At 42.7% G+C, this 24,666-nt stretch overlaps 1 protein-coding gene across 5 annotated transcripts in view; it reads left to right on the top strand.

The window, feature by feature from the left end:
- The window catches only part of MLKL (mixed lineage kinase domain like pseudokinase), a 642,399-nt gene that overhangs the window by 249,659 nt on the left and 368,074 nt on the right, over positions 1-24,666 (top strand). For all 5 annotated transcript variants that reach the window (XM_085639671.1, XM_085639670.1, XM_085639672.1 and 2 more), the window contains one exon: positions 15,924-16,381. In XM_085639671.1, the coding sequence (XP_085495797.1) occupies positions 15,931-16,381 (451 nt within the window). In that variant the 5' untranslated portion in view covers positions 15,924-15,930. The remainder of the gene's footprint in view (positions 1-15,923; positions 16,382-24,666) is intronic.

The raw sequence follows: 24,666 nt of genomic DNA, 5'->3' as shown, positions 1-24,666 counted from the left end.
GCAGGCACCAGCCTTGGTCTCACAGCAGCTCTTTGAGTACTCTTCCAAGCACTCCCTTCCTTGGTCAAGAAGAACGCGGAAGGACTGGGATGGTTTGGGTTCCAGTTTAATGCTCATTTTCCAGACAGGGAATGTATATAGGAAGGTGGAGTATTAAGTGGTGATACTGGTTAGGCTTCACCATGCAATACTTTCACAATTCCCCAAAGATGGTCCTTGGATTCACAATAATAAATCCTTAGCTCAGTCCTGGTAGTGTGGCAAGGAGCAGTCAGAGTACCAACATGGATGATAAGTAATTGACACGACTCAAAATAAATCCAACACAAATTTATAAAAATAAAGCAAATTTTTATATAAATCTAGATACCAAAACTAAGTAAATCGATTACGTACAACCAGAGATTTGGAATTTAAATGCAATAATAGATCATTGCAAATCAATACTACCAAGCTTTAACATTGCGGTCAATGGGAAAAAGCACTAGTGACAATCGGTCACTTGTAGGCCGAGTTGCGTGGAACCCAAGAAGGGTAAAGGTGATTCGGGTCCCAGGACCAAGCCACAGCAGTTTGATTTTACCCGACTCGAAAAGCCCAGGTGCAGAGTTGTCCTGGCTATCAGTAGCACTGAAGGGGGTGCTAATTTTACCGCTTACACAGTACTGGTGAGAGAACGGGTGCATAAAGTTGACAACAAGGCCACTGGAAATGTCGGTTGAAGGTGTTGCAGGGTTCCCTTGAGATACAGCGACAAGTAAAGATGGTGGTTACAGGACTTGCCACCACTAACCCTTAGCAGGGAAGGTCAGGAGAAAGTTGATTCAACGTCCGGGTTCTGGGGAGAAACGGTAGCCGTCTGAAACTTACGGTAGGTCAGGACTACATTTTCCACAATGCACTGGACCATCTACTTTTGGGCGATCCCTCGGAGGGCCCGATGGCCAGCAATTCTATGGTTCCAGTGCATTGTTTTTACCTGCGGTGTGCAGGGAATAGTGCCACTAGTCCAGGGGAGTCTGGAATTGCCTTTGGCTCGCAAAGGGGTCCCTCTGAGGGAAGTTGTCTTTGGTCCAAGACGAGTAGCAATCGTGCAGTTCCAGGAAGGTTGCCACAAGTGCAGAGTATCACGCCTTTGCTTTGTGCAGGTCCTGTTGTCACAGGCACAGGTCTAGATTTTGTCCTTTGTTTCAAGTCAGATCAGAACTAAGGTTCTGGTGTCTGGGGTGTCCCATATATCCAATCCACCACCGGAGTACTCTTCTAAATCCCCCAGGACCTCAGGGGAGGTGTTTAAAAACTAATAGGGTTTCAGGCCAAGGTCTGCATCAACGTCCGGTCTAGTCCAGGTCGAGTTACCACTGGCTAGTTGTGTATTTGCAGGAAAGGTCTCTTGTAGCTTGTTGTATCCCTGTAGCTTGAACAGGAAATCAGCCTTATGACCTTTCAAGTCCACTTCTTTGTCCTGGGAACAGGAGGGCTCCTCTGAGGTCACAGACAGCAGGTTCAGGCTTCTTCTGTTCTCCTCAGGTCCAGAAAGTGTTTTGAAGTGGATGCGTGGAGATAACATATTTACGCCTGGCACAACCTAGCAATTAGGGTGACTCCTGGGTCCTCCCTAGCCAATGTGGTGATAGTTCCCAGGTCCAACCCTACCCACTTCGACCATTTTCAAGATGGCAAAAATCTTGGGCCACACTAAACTTGAACTCTGAGGGCTTGGCGTCTGTGTGTAGAGTGTACTATGACAATACTAGTGTCCTTTCACATCTAACACTAAAATCCAGTTTGGGGATCCACTATACCCACAATAAAATCAGAGACAGAAGTCAGGTAGGGAAAAAGCTGAGACCTTCATTATCCGAGCAGTAGATTCACAAGAATTGTCTTGACATCCTGTTCTCGCCCCTTTCAAGTGTGCCCAAAGTGTTATATGTGAACCCAGCAGTCCTGTCCTGCACGATTTGAGACTCAAGAAGGACTTTACCCTGTAGTGTCAAAAAGTATGCCTACAGATGCCAGCCTGCATACTCTTGAGAGTTTAGAGGAGTCATCTCTGCCCGTTCCAGGAAATTCAGGCAGGGATGAGGTAACTTTCTAAAAGTTACTTTTCCTTTCTATATATTAAAAATCAGATGTAACCATTGAATTGGTTTTTTAATAGCTATTGAAATAGTTGTTTAAATTTTTTCTAGCTGGTCTCATTTTAATCTGTACTCTAGTATAAATAGCCTTTGGGTGCTAGTCACTAGAAAGACATGTTAACATTAAATATCTACATGCTCTTCTTTTAAATACCTTACACCCTGCCTTGTGGGCTACAAGGCCTACATAAGGGTGGCTTAATTAATATTTAAAAGGAAGGTTTTGACCTGTCAAAAGGATTAGGGGCCAGATTTACCAATTTCTCACACAGGGCAGCAGCCGCAAATGCAGCTCTGCATGAGAAGGAGTGAGCAGGAGAGCACAAAATGTACTGAACTATGGCACTCTTCTCCCCTCTCCCTAGAGCCGGCGCTGAAATTAGCTGCAGTGCACCACGGAGTCACCTTGGTGACATGGTGCAAGGGTGTCTCTGTGAGTCACGCATAGGTTTCGTACTGGAAAAATACCCTTCCAATAGAAAATACTATGTTTAGACTAATTTTAAACATGTTCCCACTTTGTATGTGTGCTGTACAGTTCAGCACACATGCAAACACGGAAATTAAAGGAGAAAAAAGCTATTCCCCTTCATAGCATCTGTTTGAAGGGTGCACTATTTTCTGACACTAAACCCGTTTACTTTATTTAGTAAATTGGGTTTAGCGTCAGCCTTGGGTGGTTGCATGGGAGTACACATGCACCACCCATGGTATGCCCCCTTGGTTCTAAGTCATGCAAAGCAGTGCCATGTGCTGCTTCGCGTTACTTTCACGTTATTTCCAGCACTAAAAAGGTTAGCGCTAGAACAAAAATCGGACAAAAAGATTTTGCGCCGATTTGCGTCACTTTTGTGATGCAAAGACGGCATGAAATCTAAGTAAATCTGCCTCTTAATTTGACTGTTCGGATTGCAGCTTTTGCGCTGCTATAGTCCACCTACGATGGTATGTCTGAAGATGTGTTTGTTCTGTGGTGTATGGCACAATGTTTGCTGCAGTTCAGTAGTGGCATTTACCTTCCAGACCCTGGGCACACTTTGTACTATATGCTAGGGACTTAAAGCCAAGTTTAATATTCCAGTTAGGACTGTGCCAATTCAACTATGTTTAAAGTGGGAGCACTGGCATTTTACTGCTGGTAAGAAGGGGGAAAGTGCACAGAGTTGTAAAGGCAGCAAAAATATTGGGCCCTGTAAAAGGAAAAAAATCTGGGGTGGCCACGCATAAATGCAAATTTCCAACAATTAGCTTGATAGCTGGCTCGACAAAAAAATCACACCACCTCTGTCACATACAGTTGAGTCACTGAAGGCAGGAATGTACACCTGTATAGCATGCAGTGGACATTCATGTCCTAACAACCAGGTAAGCCTAGATGTGCTCTCTGTGCCACAGAACTCAAGCTATCCCTGACTGACAAGACCAAACCAGGGAAAAGCAGCCTGGGGTTGCTTGTGGCCCCATTTAAAGGGCTCCTGACAGGCCTGGCTGGACTGTTCCTAATTAAGCAGGAATATAGGCTGATTTGCATATTGCTAGTTTTTGTCCAAGATGGCATGGCAGGCAAAAACAGGATGGACTGTAATGCAGGCTTGAGTAATTATCTATGGTTGAGATTCATTTGAACATTCGACCTATCACTTTCCTTACTGCCATGCTGTAATTGTGACAGATAAGCTCCAAAGTACGTCCCATGCTCACTACACCAAAGAACTCAAGTTATCTCCCTAGTGAAGACTCACTAGTCCGAATCCCGTCTGAGGTTGCTTTTTGCCCTCGCATAGATTTCACTTTTTTACTTGTTGGCATTGATTTTAGATTTTATTTCTCTTTACGGATTGGTCAGCTGGAAGGTGTTTAGTGATACTGGATTTACTATATATAAGTGGTAACAGGATGTCTTGGAGGGACAATTTGAATTTCTAGTAGTTTCCCGAATTGAGCAGGTTGGTTGTGGCTCTAAATTGAGCTAAATTGTTCATAGATGAGGTGCGGTTACTCTGAATAATCAGGCACAGGTTAGCTTTTGCTTTGGGATTTTTACCATAAGCATTCGGTTGATCTTGGAATGACAATGCTGATTGAGGTTAAGCAGGATTTATTTGGTGTCAATTTTTTTATGTCTGAGGCAAATATATTTGAATTACATCTTAAAGATCTGAGAAGAGTAGGCATATTGTGGGCAAGATGTGGTACCAGCATTTAAACGCATGCACTAGCCGTCTTCACTTGTTTTGACCTAGTTGAAAGACTTTCTGCTAGACAACCTCTATGAAGCCACCAAACATGGAATGGTTGGCATTAGTTGACTCTGGAGACATCTAGGGGATGGGTAACAGTTTAGAAATTATTGGAGGGTGAAGTGGTTACAGTTTGCAAAACAGTATCAAGGTGCTTAAGAAAGGCCAGTCTTTTTCTAGTTATGGCCTGATGTGAACATCTGTTTCTTGACTGAGTTAAAATAGGTAGCAATTTCATTCACACTTTAAGATCCCAGTCAATGAATTTGGTAATGATCTACCTAGGACTTCAAAACATGACAGCAGTGGGTCATGCATCAATCTGTGCTGAATACTTTTCAATATATCACCTCATTAGACAAATACTGTTCGTCTTTGCACTCTTTCACCTCCAACCATGTTGCCTTCTCCCATCCTGTTTTCTGAATTTCCTTTTTTGTTGGCATTAGGACTTTGTGCACTGTACTACTGCTAACCACTGCTAAAGTGCATGTGCACTCTCTCCTTGAAACATTGCAAAATTTGCTTACACCTAATTTTCACATTTAATTTCCTTGTATGTCCCTAATAACGTGGTACTACATTTACCCAGGGCCTTACATTTTATGCTGCTAGTGGGCCGCAAGAACTTATTGTGCCACCCAGTTACGTAGCCCTTTAAAAGATTTCTTAGGTCTGCCATTGCAGTCTGTGTGCAGTTTTAAAATGCCATTTCGACCCTGCAAAAAAAACCTTTTGCCGGGCTAAAACCCTCCCTTTTTAATGCATATTAGGCATCCCCAGGGCACACTCTTAACATCGCATAGGGCAGGGTGCAGTATTTATTAAAAGTTGGACTTGCACTTTTAAGTTTTAGATGTTCTAGTAGTGAAAAAATCCTAAATTTGTTTTGCACTACTGTAAGGCCTCCCTTTCGTAAAGGATTACTTTGGATTACCTTATTACATATAATAAGTGCTAAACTTGGATTGGGAACAGGTAGAAATGTCATGTTTGGTCTCAAAAAATTGTATTTTAAATCCTCCTTATTGGTAAAGTCTGATTTTAAGTCAGAATTCTGAAAATGCCTTTTTTTTTAGAAAGTTAGCATTTTCCTGCCCTAATCTTTTGGTGCCTACAGCCTGTGTGCTGTTTCACATGACTATAAATAGGTGGCAGTTGGCTTTGTGTATTTCTACCAGACAGTGAGACAAAGGAGGATTAAGTGCTAGCTCAATAGGCCATCCTTCCAGAATGTGTGGGGGTAGACCTGTACCTGCCCCAAATACATTTCTAAGTAGCGTCCTCTAGCACACTCTCAAAGAACTTCACTTTAGTATTTTGTCACTCCAGACCTCTTGTAGCTGCGCAGGAGAAGGGGGGAAATTTCCAGAAACCAGATAGAGAAGAGCTGTCGCGATTTGCACCGCACATGGCCGGAGCGCAGCGCGTTACACTCACCACTCCCCCAGTGCCTCCTCCATCCAGCGCGCGGCAAGGTATGGCTGGCGCGTTAAGGGAGGTCGCGGGTGGCGCAAAAGACCGGGACTACGACTCCCGTCAAGCCTGCGGCCGGCGACCCGGAAGTGGTCCACGGCAGTTCCGCCGACATCCTGATAAAGCCCTCCTCTGTGCCGAGGATCGGGGCTTGACAATCCGGATGTAATCTTCAGTCGCGGATGGTATTCCCCGCGGGATACCTCTCTTTACGACAGACCCTGGAGCATTTAGCCTTTTTGTGGACATCCTTGCAGATTTACAGCCCTGAGGCAGTATCGAGGACTCTGCTGCCTGACAGTTCCTGAAGCGAGTTGCCAATAACTCGCCACCCGATAAGGCTCCAGAAACCTCGAAAGCGTGAGTAGCCTATCCTCTGGGAACTCTGTACTCCCGTTTGCCCACTCCCACCTACTCCTGGCGCGTAACACTTTCTTCAATGCCAGGAAACGCGCTAAACACTGCTGCACAGTGTACATCTTGATATTGCCTGACACCGAGTGTTATACACGCTCATTGAAGCTATTTTCACGAGTCTTCGCTCCCGCTCAGCCCGTCATCTTGCGGGGAGCCTTCGTGACATTTGCAACGCCCCAGCTCTGACCAAACCAAGAGGAGAAGAAGAGTGTTTCCCACCTTAGACACTACGTCATGCTCCTAGAACCCTTCCCTTGATCTCCGTACCGCGTCAGCTGCTACACTCTCGTGTAAGTATCCGGGGTGGCAGGGTGAAGGGTCTAGCCTGGAGTGCCTGTGATACGTGGAGGGTGGGAGGCGCGTACTTACTCTCTGCTTCTTGTGTTCCCTCTATAGTTTACCTTGGGAGAGTGCCTTGGCCATTACCCTGACCCACTACCAGCGCAGGACCAGAGACACACCACGGCAGAGCAGCGTTTCTTATTTTATCCACTTCCCTTTTCCCCGGGGGGCTTTCTCAAGCAGTAGTGTTTCCATCCCTCTGCGAGAGTCTGCGCCTCAGGGTAGAGGGGGGATCAGCTACGCCCCATCGCTCCCGACAGCTTCCTTCCGAGGTTAGTGACAGTTCCTTGGTCATAGTCACTAACACCACGACAAGAGCCTAGAGGTTTCTCACACTTCAAAGGTTGGCACCAGGTATAAATATTGGACCCTCAGACAAACTCTTCAGTTCTCTCCTGGACCTGCGGAGGACACCTAGAAATACTGCCTTGTACTTCAGACGACTGCTCTGCTGCTTGAGGCCCACTTGGTACTTCAGGGAACTTGAAGCCTGTCTTGTACCCTCAGAGGACTGCTCTGCTGCTTGAGGCCGCCCTTGCTGCTTGATCTCAGCACTACCAGAGTGACTGGCTGGCCTCCTCTTCTGAGCTACAGGGACACTCAGCGCTCCAACAACCCTGAATCTGCACCTGAGTCCTTCCTGAAGTGAGTTCTGCCCTCCAAGTGGTGTCCACCCCGTCCTGGACCCTTGGAAGTGGTGCCCAAACAGCCAAAACTCAAAACTTGTGACTTGAAAAATGTTCCACCAAGAAGTGGTCTGGGAACTGACAAGAGACCGGACCTATATGCTTGCCAGTCCAAAAGTGTGTTGTCAGTAGACCGGACTGCCTTGCCCCATTGAACTTTACCATCTCAGACATTTTTCTTCAAAAATGCTTTTAAGTCCGAAGTTAAGCAGAGACAGAGCCTAATCCACCTTGTCTATCTGTACCATGCACATCGCAGTCGGCCATAACTTTAGTCTTTCCCCATCTCACACCACTAGATGCTGTTGGCGTTTTGATCTTTTAGGTGCTCTTTTTCACTAAAAACTTTTTAAAACCTGTAAATCCGGTTCTGCAAATTATATTTAATTTGTTTTTGTTTTGTTTTATTTTTTCACCTCTTTTTCTATTCCTTTCTGTTCTATGTGGCATTTATAGAGTGCGTAGCTACCAGTGGGCATCCCAGTGCTATCAGAGGAAGATAGACAAAACCATGTGCTCTAGAGAGGCATGTTTTCAAATACACAGGTTTTTAATACTTTCTTAAAAAGTTGTCAGTTGTCCGGAAAATGTGGGGGATGCATTCCATAGCTTGGCCACATTCGAGCGGAAGGACCTTCCCCCACTTTTCGCCTTTTTGATGATGGGGACCTCTGCCTGTCAGGCGTTGGAGGATCGAAGGGTTCTACTAGGACTGTAGTAAGAAATCAGAGATCGAGAAATAGGGGGGGAGGCGTTGTCCGACAGTAACCTGTGGGCTATGCAGAGGGCTTTGAATGTAATCCCTTGAGCAACTGGGAGCCAGTGGAGAGATGCTAAGGCTTGTCTGGCCGAGTTATGCCTGGGATATTCAACAGAATCCGGGCTGCAGAAATCTGTACTATTTGGAGTTTCCTGGTGACGGATATTGGAGCTCCCAGGTAGAAGGAGTTTCCATAGTCGAGGCTGGAAAGAATCAACGGCTGGACCACAAGCTTTCTGAAGAGAGGGGGGAGTAAGTATAGGATTTTACAGAGCATTCTAAGAATGCCATGACAACTGGCTGAGAGTTTTGTAGCCTGGGCTTCTTTAGGCAAAGATTGCCCAGCCATACTCCTAGACTTTTTATAACCGTCTTGGGGGTCGGAGGTGAACCCAGGCAGTCTGGCCAGCCCAGTCTCAAGTGGGGGTTGATACTGTTTCCTGGTATCATCAGCTCAGTCTTATTCCCATTTAATTGAGGCAGGACTTGTTCATCCAGCTGGCAACACTCTCCAGACAGGATCCAAAAGAAGGGGATTCGGCATCCTGTTCGGGAGTGAGAGAAAACCAGTTGGCTATCGTTGGTGTCTGAGATTATGAGGATCTCAAATAGTGATATTATGTCTGCCAGTGGGCACATATATATGTTGAACAGAGTGGGGCTTAATGAAGAGCCCTGTTTTACTCCACAGCTCAGAGGGAGAATGTTGGCGGTACAGGATCCATCAAAGACCTGGAAGATTCTGTCTCTCAGGAAAGAGTTGAGCCAGTTCAGGGCCGGTCCTGAGACTCCTGCACTGCAAATGCTTTTGATAAGAATTTCCTAATTTACAATGTCAAAAGTAGCGCTTAGGTCAAGGACGATGATGGCTGCATTGCCTCCCCGATCCAGCAGCCTATTCGATTCCTCCCCTACCTCCAAAAGGGTGGGTTCCGTGCTGTTCTTAGGTCGTAACCCTGTTGGGGTTGGGTATAGAATGTTATTAAATTCTAGGAATTCTGAGAAGGACTGGTTAACATGTTTTTCAAGTATTTTGCTCTGACCAGGAAGCAGCAAGATGTGTCTGTAATTTTGTGGACAAAGAGGGTCCAGGATATGCTTTTTTAATAAGGCTTTTACCATGGCATGTTTCCATTCCAAGGGTACTATTTCCTTTGCTAATGAGAGATTAAGCATTTCTAATAGAGTAGGAAAATATGCTCTGCTGCTTTGGCAAGGATACCTGGTGGGGCAGGATCCAGTGGGGTGCCTGATTTCACTTGATTGCCAAAAAGGGCTGCAAAGCAACCTAATGTCATGTTAGCGATTACTGAAAGTCCATTATTCATTTTTCCTGCTTTATTCTCTTGTCTTTAGTAGCATTTTGAATAGTTAGGTAGATGTCGGTAATATAAAAAATAAATATCCTGCAAGATCATTGCACCTGGGTACTGATGGTTAAGGTGTGGAGCCATTAGAGTTGTGCTCCAGTAATGCCTTGACGACCTGAGATATTTCTTGCAGGGAGTTTGAGGTGTGGGTAATTTTTGCATCATAGTAGGCATTTTGAGCGGTTTGATTTGGAATGGTACTTAATTATTAAATCTCGATTGTTTAATTTGGTTGTTTTACTATAGTCCTTCCTCCATTTCCTTCCAGCTTTTTTGCAACCTTATTTTAATATCTGGAAGTGAGGGGTATACCAAGGGGCGGATTTGTCTATGGCACATTTGGTTTGGGTTTTAATGGAAATAATTTGATCGATTGATTGTGTGATCCACTGAGAGTCCTTGGCGTTTGCTATTGAGGGGTCAGTGCTCAAGTCGGGGCTCAAAGTGTTAAGAGCCTGTATCCCATTTTCACTATCCAATTTAGCTCAGCTGCGGTCTCTCCAAGTTCTTGGACTGCGGGCAGGAGGAGGGTTTTGAGGACCATGAGGATCATGAAATTGTCGGACAAGATTACTGGGAGCGTGTCCAGCACGTTGAAGAGAATATCGTTAGTAAAGATAGGGTCAAGCAAGTGGCCTTTTTCAAGAGTGGGACCAGATACCATTTAGGAGAGTTAGATGGCAGAGAGGTCTTGCAAGAGCACGGAGGCTTGTGCACCTGGCTCTTCCAAATGAATATTGAGATATCCTAATACGGAGAAGTTGGGTTTTTTACTTGCCTGATTGGCAATCGTGTTGGGTTAGGCCTCGATGTAATGTCCGCTTGGGCCAGGGGGACAGTAAAGAAGTGCTCCAGAAAAGGTATATGTGGGTGAGAGTGAGATGGCGAAGGTCATGCTTTTGCAGTCCGAGAGTGGAAGGGGTTCCTGGAGACATCTAAAGAGTTCCATAAGTATTATGGCAAGCCCCCTTCCCTTGTTTTCTCTACCCTTCTGACAAATGTAGTTCTCAGAGAGAAGGGCCTGGGTGAGGTCGACCCCTGACTCAGCGTGGAGCCAGGTTTCTCTAAAATGACGTGGGATTTTTCTTGACATATTGGTTCTAATTTAAGCTTGACTACTTTTGTGCCAACCTACCAGAGTGAAACGCAGGATATTTTAGAGACTTTTGTGGTTCCCACTGAGAGGGATAGTGGTTTCTACTTAAAAAGTGTTCTCACCTCCCTCCACCAAAAACACAATTTTCTACAAATACATATGTATTTTATCTACAGTGGGCAGAGTTTGCTTCTCTGATAATGCCGTAGGAAGGGACCTAATTTGGCCAAAGTATATGCTCGCCTTATGAAGTTGCATCACGAAATGTGGTATGTTCCACAGCCCCCCTGCACCATCTATACACAATAACATAACAGAGGAGCAAGCAGTCCACATAGAATATGGGTCATGTCAATGTGCGAAGTCAGGATTGTTGCAATATTGTGTTAATGGCATTCTTCCAGATGATGATGAGGCCAAAGGCATGTCTCTATCTTATCAAAGAAAAAAAGAAGATGAAACTCTAGATGGACACCTTTGTTAGACTATCATTTGCAATGCAATAGATCTCATTTACGCAAGTTTAAGCTATTGTAAATGACAATGCCTATTATTATTATTTTTTTTTTAAACAGATTTTATTTGCCAAGTAGCACATACAGAGCAGAGCTCTGAACCCCAGAGGCTTCTGTATAAGAAATGTATATCATCATGCCATGACTGTTTACATGAGCAAACAAGGAAAAATGAAGAGCAATACAAATGAAAAAACCCAACAAATAACCATAACCCCACAAACCCTCCCCCCATTTCACTAATGTCCAATCCTGTGCAACACATTATTTTTGTTTTTAAAACATAAATAAAAGGCATTGTCATTACAATGCCAGTGCCTTAAACTTGCGTAAATGGGAGACCTATTACATTGCAAATACTTGTTTAAGTGTAAAACTGAGCACGCGCCGCTTCAAGGACACCGCGCTTGGTTTCTTTTTTTAAACTTTAACACTGAGCGCAGGGTCCTTGAAGCGGGTGCCGCGCTTAGTTTTCAAGTAAAAACAAAAAAAAAAGGAAAGAAACCGAGCACGGTGTCCTTGAAGCGGCACCGCGCTCAGTTTTACAGTAAAAAAACACAAAATAAACGAGCGTGGTGTCCCTGAAGTGGGCACTGCGCTCACTATAAAAGTTTTTAAAAATTTTAATTAAACAGAGCGCGGTGTCCCAGAAGTGGACGCCCCGCTCAGTATTAAATTAAAATAAATAAATAAAAAACTGAGCGCAGTGTCCCTAAAGCGGGCGCCGCACTCAGGTTACAAATAAAATTTAAAAAATAGCAGCCGCCATTGTCCCCATAAGTGGCCATAAACAAAGTAGTGCTCACCCCCTAGATAAAGCCAACCATGCGCGGAGCCAAGTAAAAGATCCAGTCGTCATGGGCAGTCACAAATGGAGACAGGGCGGTTACAAGGAGGGCCTCATAATTAATCGGAAGCCAGCATTTACCAAGGACAATGACACCAGCCAATCAAAAATATGGGCGGAGAGAAGGCGAGGCTTACATAGCATACTCGACTACTGCATGCCTCGCAGAGCGAACAGCGCATGCGCGCTGTCGCTAGGCTCGACCTAAAAATATTGTCTGACATAAATATTGTCTTAAATATTATATATGGAAATATTGCCCCATGGTTGTAGATTTTCTGTTAACCCCACAAGTGCTGAGGCTCTACCACTACCAGTGCTGAGCCCCTTTTGTTTTGCTGTTTAGGTTACTTAGCACTTATGCAGCCATAACTGTTTTCTGAACATAAGGTTTCCATGCCAAAATTATGTCCTTTTTTCCAACATCAAGGGGATTCTAAAGCTACTCAGGGTTTGTGGATTCCCTTGAAGGGCACTAGGAAAATATTTTTGGGAGGTTGGGGGTGCAAATGGGGAAAAAAGTGCTGCACAAGAAATGTCTGTTTTTTCCCCCCCTAAAATTGTCATCTCCGAAAGGTTTACTGTGCTAAAATCACCATCTCCCCAGCTTTCAGGAATAAGCAGAACTGTATCAAAGACCAATTCTTTTTACTACAGTTTTGGAATTTTTATTAGAGCTAACTCATTTTTGCTATTCTTTGTGCTTTCAACCTACTTCTAGTTTGTGGTGGAAACGGGTGTGAACCTCATGGTTGATGCTGTAAAGCTATACATTTCTGAAAAGTAGACAACATTCTCAATTCAGCAAAGGATCATTTGGTAGACCCCCAATTGTTTCCAAGGAAACTAACTGTTGGAATCAAAAAATATTGAAAATGAGTAGCAAAAAACAGCCATTTCTTGCCATGTTTCCCTCTGTAACTTTTTATTACGATGGCAGATTTACAAAAGCAGTATACAATTACATCTAGTAGACTCTTCAGGTTATGGGTATACATAGAGGGGGCCATATTTATGACCCAAGTTGCGGCGCTGTTGCACCATGCATTGTGGTGCAAGAGCGCTGGAACTCGCAAATGAGATTTATGAAGCCATGTAAGGCCACCTTGCTTGGCCCTGAATGGCTTCATAAATCTTTAGTAAAGCAATGCAGACAATTCCCTGCTTTGCCTTACCCTGCACAAGGGAGGCATTCCACGGGCATTTTTGTGTGAGTTTTCTCGCGCAAATCTTATGGTTTTGGCGCATTCCTAGATTTACTAGAACTGGTAAACTTGGGAATGCACTAAAAAGATACGCCTTTCCAGGAGAGGAGTAATGTGGAAAAATATTTTTATTTCTCCTCATTACTTCCTTGTTCTATGTATGCTGCAGCACACATAGATAAAAGACTATGCATCTCAGGATTGTTTTTGTGCAGGAAGGTGAACCTTCCTGCGCAAAAACAATCCTGCATTGAACACAAGCATGCTTGCACTGTGGTGCAAGGGTGCCTGCATTGGCACTAGGCAGCCAAAACGGCACCAGCGCAGGGGAAAATCCAGGAATGTGCCATATTCTTTTAAGCACTGTCCATTTCTCCTCTTTCCCTGTCATGCAGTGCAGCATGACTTGCTGTGCTGCACTGTGTGACAAATCTCATAAATATGCCTCAGGGCTTGTAGGTTCTCCAGGAAACCGAGCCAACACCTGAGTTGCACCTTACAATAGTTTTTCATTGTGCTTCGAGTATAGAGCAATTCATATGGTAAAATACAGCAAGTGAAAAATGGGTATGAAGGAAACCTATGTCTTTTTGAAATGTACACCAGTTACTGAGTTTGGGTGCAGGGGTTATTTGTATATCTTTGAATGTACTAGCCTTTTATTCAGATGGAATTTGGTAAAATGTCTTCTCTCTTGCACACTAGCATACATTTGGAAGGCACAAATTCAGAGACTCCCATTGACCTTGGTCTGTTTCACTCCTATTGAGGGCACTTGGCCCAGCCACATAAGAGGGCAGTGTTTTTATGAGGACAAGTGAGGTAACACTAAAAGGTAGGAATTTTGAGTATTCTTGCTGGTTCCAGAAGTTTCCATCACAGAAATTTAAGAAAAATTTATGATTTTAGGCAAAGTTTGAGGTTTGCAGAGCATTGTGAGTAAAAAATCATCTTTGTGGGATCCACGCAAGGCACATCACACTGGAATCCCCTGGTTGTGTACTTTTCAAAAACTTCTAGTTGATAGGTTTCCATGGATGGCAGCTGAGCACAGCATGAAGACCACTGCTACCCCATTGCTGATCTCTCCATGTAGCGTTTTTTGGCCTTTGTATCGCGGTCTCTTGGCCCACCCACACAAGTGGGGAGCCGTTGTTATCAGGAGACGTGTGGGAACGCATAGTGGTAGGAAATGTGTGGATCCCTCACCTCTCCATTTAGCATTTTTGGGCATTTTGTCACAGTCTCTGGGCCCACCTATTCAAGTGGGGCACCGTTGTTATCTTGAGATGTGTGGGAATACTGCATGGTAGAAAATGTGTGTATCCCACAGTTTCCTCACATTTCAGTGATGGGATGTTGTGCACTTAGCTTGGAGCCACAAACCTCCTACCATCCAGCATTAGCCCAATTCTCTTGATAGAAATGGTACCTCACTTGTGTTGGTGGGCCTAGTTCCCGAAACAGGAAAGGGCAGGAAACGCCAAATTGACACATCAAATTTTACCATGAAAACCAAGCCTGTTTTCACTATGTGGGTAGCTGTGAATTTTAGGGCTTGTTCTGTGCCGCCACCCAGGGAAACCTACGACCCACACATTTCTGAAAACTAGTCAGTGAGGGGAGTCCAAGGTGGTGTGGGTTGCTTGGATCTCATAAAGTTTTCTTACCCAGAAGCTCTTGCCAACCTCAAACTTTGGCTATAAATACATATTTTGCTCACATTTCCATGCGGGAGAATTCCAGAATCTGCATGTTACTGAGGTATGTACATTGTCAAGAACACACTTTAACCGGTAAGCAGTGTTGTGTTTCGGATTTGATACTTGCAGGAATGTATTGCCTGAAGGTTAGGGACAGATGTTTGTATGGCGAAGCCAAGGACCGTATTCCGTCCCTTGTCAGTACCTTCCATATGGTGCAATTTCCCTTCCTCACAGTTTTGCTGTCTTCATGCGTCTTGCCCTAAAAAGGAGCAAGTTACAATTGCATGCAAGGTGAACTGTACTTTGCTTCCAGGGCTGGCTGGTTCTAGCATTTGTGCAGCGGTTGAGAAGGCTTAGTTGGGCACATGACTGGAGTTGTGGCTAGAGAACAGGGTCTCCTTTTGTCACTAGATGAATCTTTCCCTTGCTGTGAGGAGTAGGTCATGCTTCTTGTGCTCCTTTTTCCCCTCAGTTGTGGTGCCACTACTGCCCAGCTATGTTGGAGAATTATGAGGTTCCTAGTTCCACACTAAGAGAGTAACTTTTTCTGTGGCTGTGCCCAGAAGCAGAGGTTTCCCTTTAGCTGAGGGGGAACTTCCTGCTCCAGTGCAAGTACAGTGTTGGCAAGCCAGGAGAAAGAGGAGCCGTCATGAGCCCACAGTAGCTGCAAAAGATGTTTATACATGAAGGTTGATGAGATTTACTATTCTTTTCGGCTATTGAGAGCTTATAGTGACATGCTCAGGGAAATTAAAGTTGTAATTGTCATTTGAGGGCAGGGGGTGACCAGCAGTCACCATAATGGTCAAAGTCCATCGAGTAGCCATATTATAGCCGGGTCTGGTGGCTCAGTGGATTAAAGCAGCCACTGCAGGGGCCTGTGTTTGACCTCATGGTCACAGGTTCAAATCCCGGTGGGTCCACTCAACCTTTCATCCATCTGAGATCGATAAAATGAGTACCATTGAGTTGGGTAACAATAAACATCTGTTATTCAGCCCCAGGACACCTTACGGGGTAATCGTGTGGTTTACAAATGCACCTGTTATGTTATGTTATATTATGTTTACCCATCCACTTAACAGCAGCTCACAGTTTTCTTTCTTTGGCACTTTGCAGCTCTAGGATGGAACTTGTTGAAGGTATTCTGTCTTTGGCCCAAAGGGTGTATTCGCTGTGTGAGCAGGCAAGCTGCAACAAGAAGCAATGCAAGAGGCTCAGTGACCGGACTAAGATTCTCATGGTCCCTGTAGAAAAGCTCCAGAAATATCCGGAGAAGCTCGAGTCCGTAAAGCTGCTGCTCAAAGAGCTGCGGATTACCATGAAGAATGCCGAGAACTGGGTCGCCAAGTACAGGCACAAGGGCTGGTGGAAGAAGCTGTTCCTGGCCAACAGCATCAAGGAGGAGCTCGAGCAGATAAATAGCCGGATGGGAGATGCGGCAGACGGGCTGGCCCTGCTGCTGCTGGTAGAGCATCGAAAGACCTTCTTGGACTTTTTCCAGGAGGAGCAGCTTAGGCGACAAAACGAGAGAGACGCAAAGGAAGACCTGCAAGAAATAAAGAAGTACTTTGAAAGTAAGTGTACGTTTACCTCGTTGCATCTCCGTCTCTTATTCTCTAACCCCCACCCCTCTTTCTGCCTCCGGCTCTCTCTCATTTTCTGTCTCCCTTTGTCTTTAAAAATACTGCACCGTTTTTCTGTAGGATATATGCCGATAGCCGGTCCTTGTAATGTATTGACACGGTCTCTTTACAGCGCCACAGGTTTGAATCGTTGGCTCAAACATGGGAACTGTTGTTATGTTTTGGGAAGGCCTTGCTTACAGCCAACTTCGTTTCATTAATATATTTTATGTTTATAATTTTACAAGTATGACTCGTGTTTCGTACCATTCTAAATTACGCAATGGCTACCTAACGGACTTTCCTGTCGTTAGAACGTGTTAGAAAGATGTGAATGGGAGATTGCCCAGTTTAGAGAGGCGCAGTTATCTTCGTCACTTTTTACAGTTTAGTTCCCCCGTAGCCAAACCCTTGCAGAATGGAAGGTCTTTGGGTGATTCTAGGCATCCCTCTGGTACAGCTTGCTTTTGCATCCGGTGAGAAGAGCCTTTGCAAGACTGCTCAGGCTGCTGTAGTCGTGGTAGCTAGAGGGTGGAGAACTGTGGCGTTTAGGCCTGGCCATTGACACAACTCCTACATAGATGCAAAAGAGGAGACAATGGGCAAAAGTAGACATGTGACACAATTTCTCCATAAAACATACAAACATGACACCTTGGCACCTAATTTAAACACGAGTAACGTATGAATCTTGCAGGATTTTCAGTTCTCTTCTGGACATGCAGCAGTCCTGTTGTTGATTGGTCATAGTCTGTTCCAAGCCTTTGGACTCTGTGTTCCCAGGTTTCCAAAAAGTTAAAGTGCGTCTACTTATCTTGTCATTCACCCCCACCCCATTTTATCTTTGAAGGAGAAAACCCCCTTCTGTCTTCTATCCTTTTCATTATCCACTTCACTCAGTACTCAACATTACTCAGAATCATGGGTCAGGTGTGTTAACACTGGGAACAGCAATTTCCAAATTAAGATTTTTTCTGAATCGCAATTAGGAAATCACTATTCCAAATGTGAAAAACGTTTATTTTGAAATTAATGATTCCTAGTGCATTTTTCAAATCGACATACCTCATGAATATTAATGAGGTAGGTTGCAGCTTGCGACCCATTAGGAATGATAGCCATCATAATGACAGTGGCCTGCTGAGGTCAGCAGACCATCGTGTCTGTGATTGGTTTTAAATAAAGCAATCTTTTTTTTTTCTAATGCCATCCGTTTTCCTTAAAGGATATCACCATGCATTTAATAAAAAGTGTAACTCTCATTTTTCAAGAGTAGTCAGTGGTCTGTGGAAAAACTACCTACTCTCAAATATTTCTTTTAACATTCTCAAAGAGAAAGGTGTCCTTTGGGGACCCCAAGCCATTTGCGATTGGCTTACCACCTCCTTTGAGGAGGCGGTACAGTATTACTGTTTTGCAACCAGAATTTGGTCTCAAAACGTTAATACATATCATAAGGAACTGCTGCTTGGAGCGGACGCCCTGACACAAGACTTCCAAATAGCGATTCCTTTTGATTTCCTAAACCTATTTAGCGATTCTGTAACATGATACCGAATTGCGAAATGGATTTAATATATTTATACAAGCCATATAGCCACCCTAAATCCTGTGGTAGCTTCATACAAATAGACCTGTGTGCTTTATTCTAAATTAACAAATAAAAGTGGCATCCTAATACTTGAAAAATGCTTCTGGGATATTGAAGCCTGTATTGGATGAAGCGCCTTAAAATCTGTTATTTCGAAGACCAGGTAATCCTGGCAGATCGTGTGGTCAGTCCCAGATCTTCTGTTGCACATTGGTTTGTAGTCATAACACTGATTATTCATATACTTGTTACCTTGTTTAATAAATCAATGGGTCTTCAAGGACACCAAACACAATTCCTACTGGTAAAGGCAGTTCCACTCTTCAGTATTCCATTAACCATTTCCCCCAAGGGATAACACATTCGTTAAAAGAAGCTGTAGCTTGGCTCTAAGTCCCACTGGCACAAATCTTTTACCCTAAGGTAAGAAGTTTCAGTCTTTCTAATGAGAGATTGAATTTTCTTGTGATGCATTCTTTTCTTTTTATTGAGATCTGATAAACTCGAATTGCTGTCATAGTTCTTTCACATTAACAATGCTGATGTCAGATAAGAGTCTCACTCTACTGCCACGCCTCTAAAGCTGTGCATCCAGCGTTAAATCTGAGATGCATAGGTTACAGTCAGAAATATAAAAAGAAAGTTTCAGTCTCTTCCTTTTGTTATGTTATGTGAAGTTGTAGAGGTTATCCAGGTGCTGAGTAGGGCGTGGGGGGGGGGTCTGGTGGGTTAGTAGAATTTGAGGCAGTGGTTGAGGTAAGCTAGACCGGTGCTGCAGAAAGCTTTGTAGGCATGGGTGATTTGCTTGAACCTGCATCTTTCCTGGACTGGGAGCCAGTGGCGATTGTTGAGGTGTGGAGATTTCGTTTTTTCACAGGATGATCAGGATGAGTCTGGCTGCAGCGTTCTGGGTGGCTTGGAGTCGACATAGGACATAGGCTGGAATTCTGATGTAGAGGTGTTTTGTAATCAAGTCTTCTGATAACAGCCTGGGTGACCATTCATCTGGTGTTCAGTGTGATCCACTTAAAAATCTTGCATAGCATTCGGAGGATGTGGAAGCATGGTGAGGAGACCGCGTTGATCTGTCAGCTCATGGAGAGGTTGGTGTCCAGGATGAGCCCGATGTTCTTGGCATCGTCTGCAGGGGTGGGTGGAGAGGCCGAGTTTGGAGGGCCACAAAGAGGTGTCCCAAGGGGAGTGGTTGTTGCCAAAGATAAGGACTTCGGTTTTGTCTGCGTTGAGCTGGAGGCAGTTGTTTTTCATCCAGGCAACAACGTTGCTCATGCAGTTGGCAAAGTTTGCTTTGTCTGTGATGCTTGAGTTGGTAAGGAAGAGGAAGAGCTGTGTGTTGTCATCATAGGATACTATATTGATGCCTTGGGCTCTAAGGATGTCCGCGAGGGGCGTCATGTAGACTTTGAAGAGTCTTGGGCTAAGCAACGATCCTTGTGGGACTGCGCAGATGTATTTCTTTGGTTTTGAGGTGTAGGTAGCAGTCTAACTTATTGAGTTCTTTCCATGAGGAAGGGGGATATCCATTGAGGGCCGGCCTGCAGAGACCCACGTGCTGAAGCTCCCTAATGAGTGACTTGTGGGAGGCCGCATCAAAAACTGCGTAGAGGTCAAGAAGGATGAGTGCGGCCGTTTCTTCTCGGTAGAGGATGTTTCTGATGTCATTGGCGGCCGCAATGAGGGCTGTCTCCGTGCTGTGGTTATTGCAGATGATTGAGTTATAGGAGGTCTGAGAGTTGGTATTGATGGCTTCCGCAATGACTTTAGCTCAAAAAAGTAGGAGCGAGATGGGTTTATCTAAACTAACAAAAAGTCACTAGTTATGACCATTTAGTTAAATGTGCCTGGATAAAAAAAAAATAACATTACTTTTGCCTAAGATGGCACAGGCGTAGCAGCACCACAGTACAGCTCCGACCTGCTTCTCCAGGCCCGGATCTTATTGCTCTGCTAAAACACCTGTATTGAACACACCAGTAGAAACCGGAGTCCTGGACGCTGCTCCCATTGAATATCTGACCCCAGAAATGCGAGAAGATGCATGATTGTACTGAATGCAGAGCAAAGTCACAGCCCATTTTCCTCTATCCTGGCATATTACGATGCCATCACTTAAAATACAAAAAAGAATTCTAAAAGCACACACAGCCTTACATGTTTTTTAGTACATTGTCATATATTGGTCCAATATAATACAAGCTTTAGGCATAGGTGTGTTTTTATCTCGTAGTATGGAGGGAGGACTCACACTTCGGATCACTGACAGAATATCGACAGTCAGAATATCGAGCTACAAAAACATTGACCCAAGAATATCGATGTCCAGGATATCGAAGTCCTATCTATATAATGGTAAGTACAAAAATATCGATAAAAAAAATTGCTGTTAAAAATATAGGGCTTTTTTTTAATGTATAAAAAATAATGCAAAATAATGTTAATAATACATATAATTAACAAAAATAGTTACAATTATTACAAAAAGTTTAAAATGATAAGTAATACATATCATGTAAAAATCAATTAAACAGATATATGTATAAAATAAATATATATTTAATATTTATAAATAATTATTCTAATAACATTACAATTATAAATATATATATATATACACACACACACCAATAATATAAATAAAAAATATATATAACAAATTAAAATATTCCAATATTTTTAATATTTTAAAATACATTTTACACTACATTAACTAAAACAGAAGAGAAAATATTGGATAGCGGAGGGGATACAATTACTATTCCCACTCCAGAGAGTGCTACTGTAGGGAAATTGTTGGATAGCGTAAGGGTAAAAATTACTATTCCCACTCCAGAGAGTGCAACAGTTAGAAAAGTGTTGGATAGTGTAGGGGTAAAAATTACTATTCCCGCTCCAGTGAGTGCAACAGTAGGGAAAGTTTTGGATAGCGGAGGGGTAAAAATTACTATTCCCACTCCAGTGAGTGCAACTGTAGTGAAAGTATTGGATAGCGGAGATGTACAAATTACTATTCCCACTTCAGAGAGTGCAACAGCAGGGAAAGTGTTAGATAGCGTAGGGGTGCAAATTACCATTCACACTCCAGAGAGTGCAACAGTTAGGAAAGTGTAGGATAGAGTAGGGGTAACAATTACTATTCCCACTCCAGAGAGTGCAACAGTAGGGAAAGTGTTGGATAGCGAAGGGGTAAAAATTACTATTCCCACGCCAGTGAGCGCAACAGTAGGGAAGTGTTGGATAGCGCAGGGGTAAAAATTACTATTCTCATTCCAGTGAGTTCAACAGTAGGGAAAGTATTGGATAGCGGAGATGTACAAATTACTATTCCCACTCCAGAGAATGCAAGAGTAGGGAAAGAGTTGGATAGCGTTGGGGTAAAAATTACTATTCCCACTCCACAGAGTGCAACAGTAAGGAAAGTGTTGGATAGGGTACTAGTAAAAATTACTAATCCCATTCCAGTGAGTGCAACAGTAGGGAAAGTGTTGGATAGCAGAGGGTTAAAATTAACATACTTATCAATCAAATAATTACTAAAATTAAATAACCAAGTAATAATTGATACATTAATTATAGATACTAATAAATATTAATAATTACTTTATTATAATTAAATTACTTCCACCCTATTCCCCTATGAACCCACAACCCACTCCTAAAAAACACAATTAATATAATTATCAATGAATTAATTAATAAAAATTAATAGCCAATTTTTAAATTAATTAATAATAAATTAATTATAAATACTAATAAACATACATAAAAGTATTTACTGCTAAAAATGTAACTCATACATAAAAAAACTAGACTTATACCAAAAAATTACATCACATACTTTTAACACACATTCAAAAATACAGAACACTAACATAAACATCGATATTATTAACAACGATATTACTGTCTTAGATATTAAAAAAAGCAATATTTCTTACCTTACTGTCGATATTCTGTACCACGATATTCTTGCAGTCGATATTCTTGACCTACGATATTCAAAACTCGATATTATGGTAGGTTGAAATTAAAAACTCGATATTCTGTCCGTGCACCGATGGGAATGGAACTTACTGTTATGGTCAGGACAGGGAGGACATGGAAAGCGGGCATCATAGATCTAGAAGGCAGGTTGGCACATGAGGCGAGGTATGGCATCACCATCCCATTAAACTCTTGAAAAGCAAACCTCACTACACAGCCAACTCCTAAAAATGTAAGGGACTGCAGAGTCCCCGACCAGCTTAATTCTTAATTGTAGCTCTGGTTGTGCCAACGCTGCCAGTGTTTAAACGCTGAGGAGCCCTCTCTCGTCTGGCTGCTCAGATATGTAGCAAAGTCTTCTTTGTTGCTTTGTCGGTGGTGTAAGGATGCGCGCTCATTCAGCTTCAGCAGGGTCAGTGATAAAACAAACGGCAACGCAGGTTAGGTGCCGGAGGGGGGCGCCCCCTACTGCAGAGCTGTTACAAAGGATAGTGTTTAATGGTCAGACATGCAGTGGAAACCTATCCTCTGGTTCTAATACCGTGAATACCGTTCCCTCCACTGAAACAATTCCAGGCAGAAACGTAATTGATGTAATTCCATGGGCAAAGGCAGGAGGTGAGGCTTTTTGAGGTATGTGGTGTCGGTTGAATGCTCCATAATAACAGACGATGCAAATATTCAACCTAATGCCAGAGTGTGTGCATCAACGAGCCTGGCAACAGGTGTCAGTTCCATTATCAATAATACAAAATATTCCGAATAATTGAGCGACAGTCTTGAAAAAGAGTATTAAAATATCACATCTGTCTGACATTCAAGCGTGTATATACCGGCCAACTAAAAACACACAAGGAAGTGACCAAGAACCAAGATGAGAGCATTAAGTAGCCCCCCCCCCTCCCCCATGATGATAAGTGAGCAATCGCATCGGCAAAAGACACACACTTTTCTTGTCGAGGGGGCCCCTTTGTATCATATTACTTGCAATTTCTAAGAAAAAAAATCCCAAACTTCATATTAATAATCACATAAGGACTAAGAGTCTCTGTGTAGTGAACCATTCATGGATCACATGCTATCCCGTGGACATGTACAATCTTCTAGTTGATTACCAGAAGCCAAGAACACCTTACCACGCTCTATTAAAAGGTGGGAAAGCATCCAGCATGACTCCCACTATCATACGTTAGTTTGGGCACATTTCAGGGCAAGGCCCAAATAGCTCACACCCTCAAGCGTAGTGCTGTCCAACATAGCTCCAAGAAGGGCATATAAGGGCAAGGTTTTCAGGATATCCACAAAATTAATTTGCATTGACTTAATATAAATGGGGATAGTTTGCATAGTCCGTCTTTAAACTGAAAATCTGGCGTGCATATGGCACTCCGGTTGTCATGTAGACCCTTTAATTGGGGTCACAGAAACATGTTTATAGTCTTGACCTCTGCAGAGGGACAATATCCCCCCCCCCCAGTTTTTGCTGTGCTCAGAGGAATATTGTAGATGTTAGAAAAGTGACGGATCTTCCCAGAGAAGTTCTTGCTGCTTATAATGAGAATCCTTACCCAAATTGCCCCTCCACAGCCAGTGGTCTCACGCACCTGTGTAGTATATTCTAATATGTGTTTATTATGTGTTCATCTAATATGAGTCATATGTATTATAACAATCGCTGTAAAATAAACTTTTTCAATAATATATATGAGCATTAAAACAACGTACTTCTCAAACAATATTTTTCAACTCTCAATTTAAGTTACGGCCTCATACTCATATTATTGTATATTAACATATATACTATATATAGGTCAATACACTGGAGGTCTACATCACAGATGAACCTATATCTTTGCTAAAGACATAAAGACAAACTCAAACGAACTGAAAGTATAGCAGAGTGCTATGGCATGCCAAATTGATTACACTCCTTGGTGCCTGAAAAGAGGCCATATTAGCTTTGACATTCTTTTTTTTTTTTTTTGAGTTCAAAATATTTTATTGAGTTTTCATATAAAGCAATAAAGACAATACAAAAAAAATATTATTAAGCGAAAATACCCAATCACAATATAGAGATGCAAAAACTTCAAATGAATTACAGTAGGTAACAACAGTACAAATATTGAATGAAAAATAAAAAGGGGAACAGCTAAAAAACTATTGCATTAAATATAATTACAGCTACTATAGTGTGAATATTGGTCTATTATAATAGCAATACAAAAAATACAAAAAAAAGATGTAAATATATAATTAAGAAGATAAATATAAATCAGCAGGTTTCCAAAAAGGGTGATAAGAATTAGAATTATGATTAATACCAGTCAAGGATAACTGTAAAAATAACCCATGACCACCAAGTATGAACTGATAATAGCGAAACATCTTTCCAACAGAATGTAATGGATTTTAAAGCAGCTGATAATAGAAAATTAAATAGTTTACTTTCTAAGTCATTTAAATTTTGCGAAAGAACAGCAGATTTGCATATTAACATTTTGAATGAAACATCATCATGAATAATTAATTTATTTTTTATAATATCCCAAACTTCAGACCAAAATTTAAAAACTAAAAGACAATCAAAAAGCCTATGTTGTAATGTACCAGGCTGTAATTTACAGTGCCAACAAGTTGAAGATTG

This window comes from Triturus cristatus, chromosome 12, assembly GCF_964204655.1.
Source record: "Triturus cristatus chromosome 12, aTriCri1.1, whole genome shotgun sequence".
Taxonomy (NCBI): Eukaryota; Metazoa; Chordata; class Amphibia; order Caudata; family Salamandridae; genus Triturus; species Triturus cristatus.
Note: the sequence above shows the minus strand (reverse complement) of the source record. Positions and strands in the feature narration are given on the sequence as shown.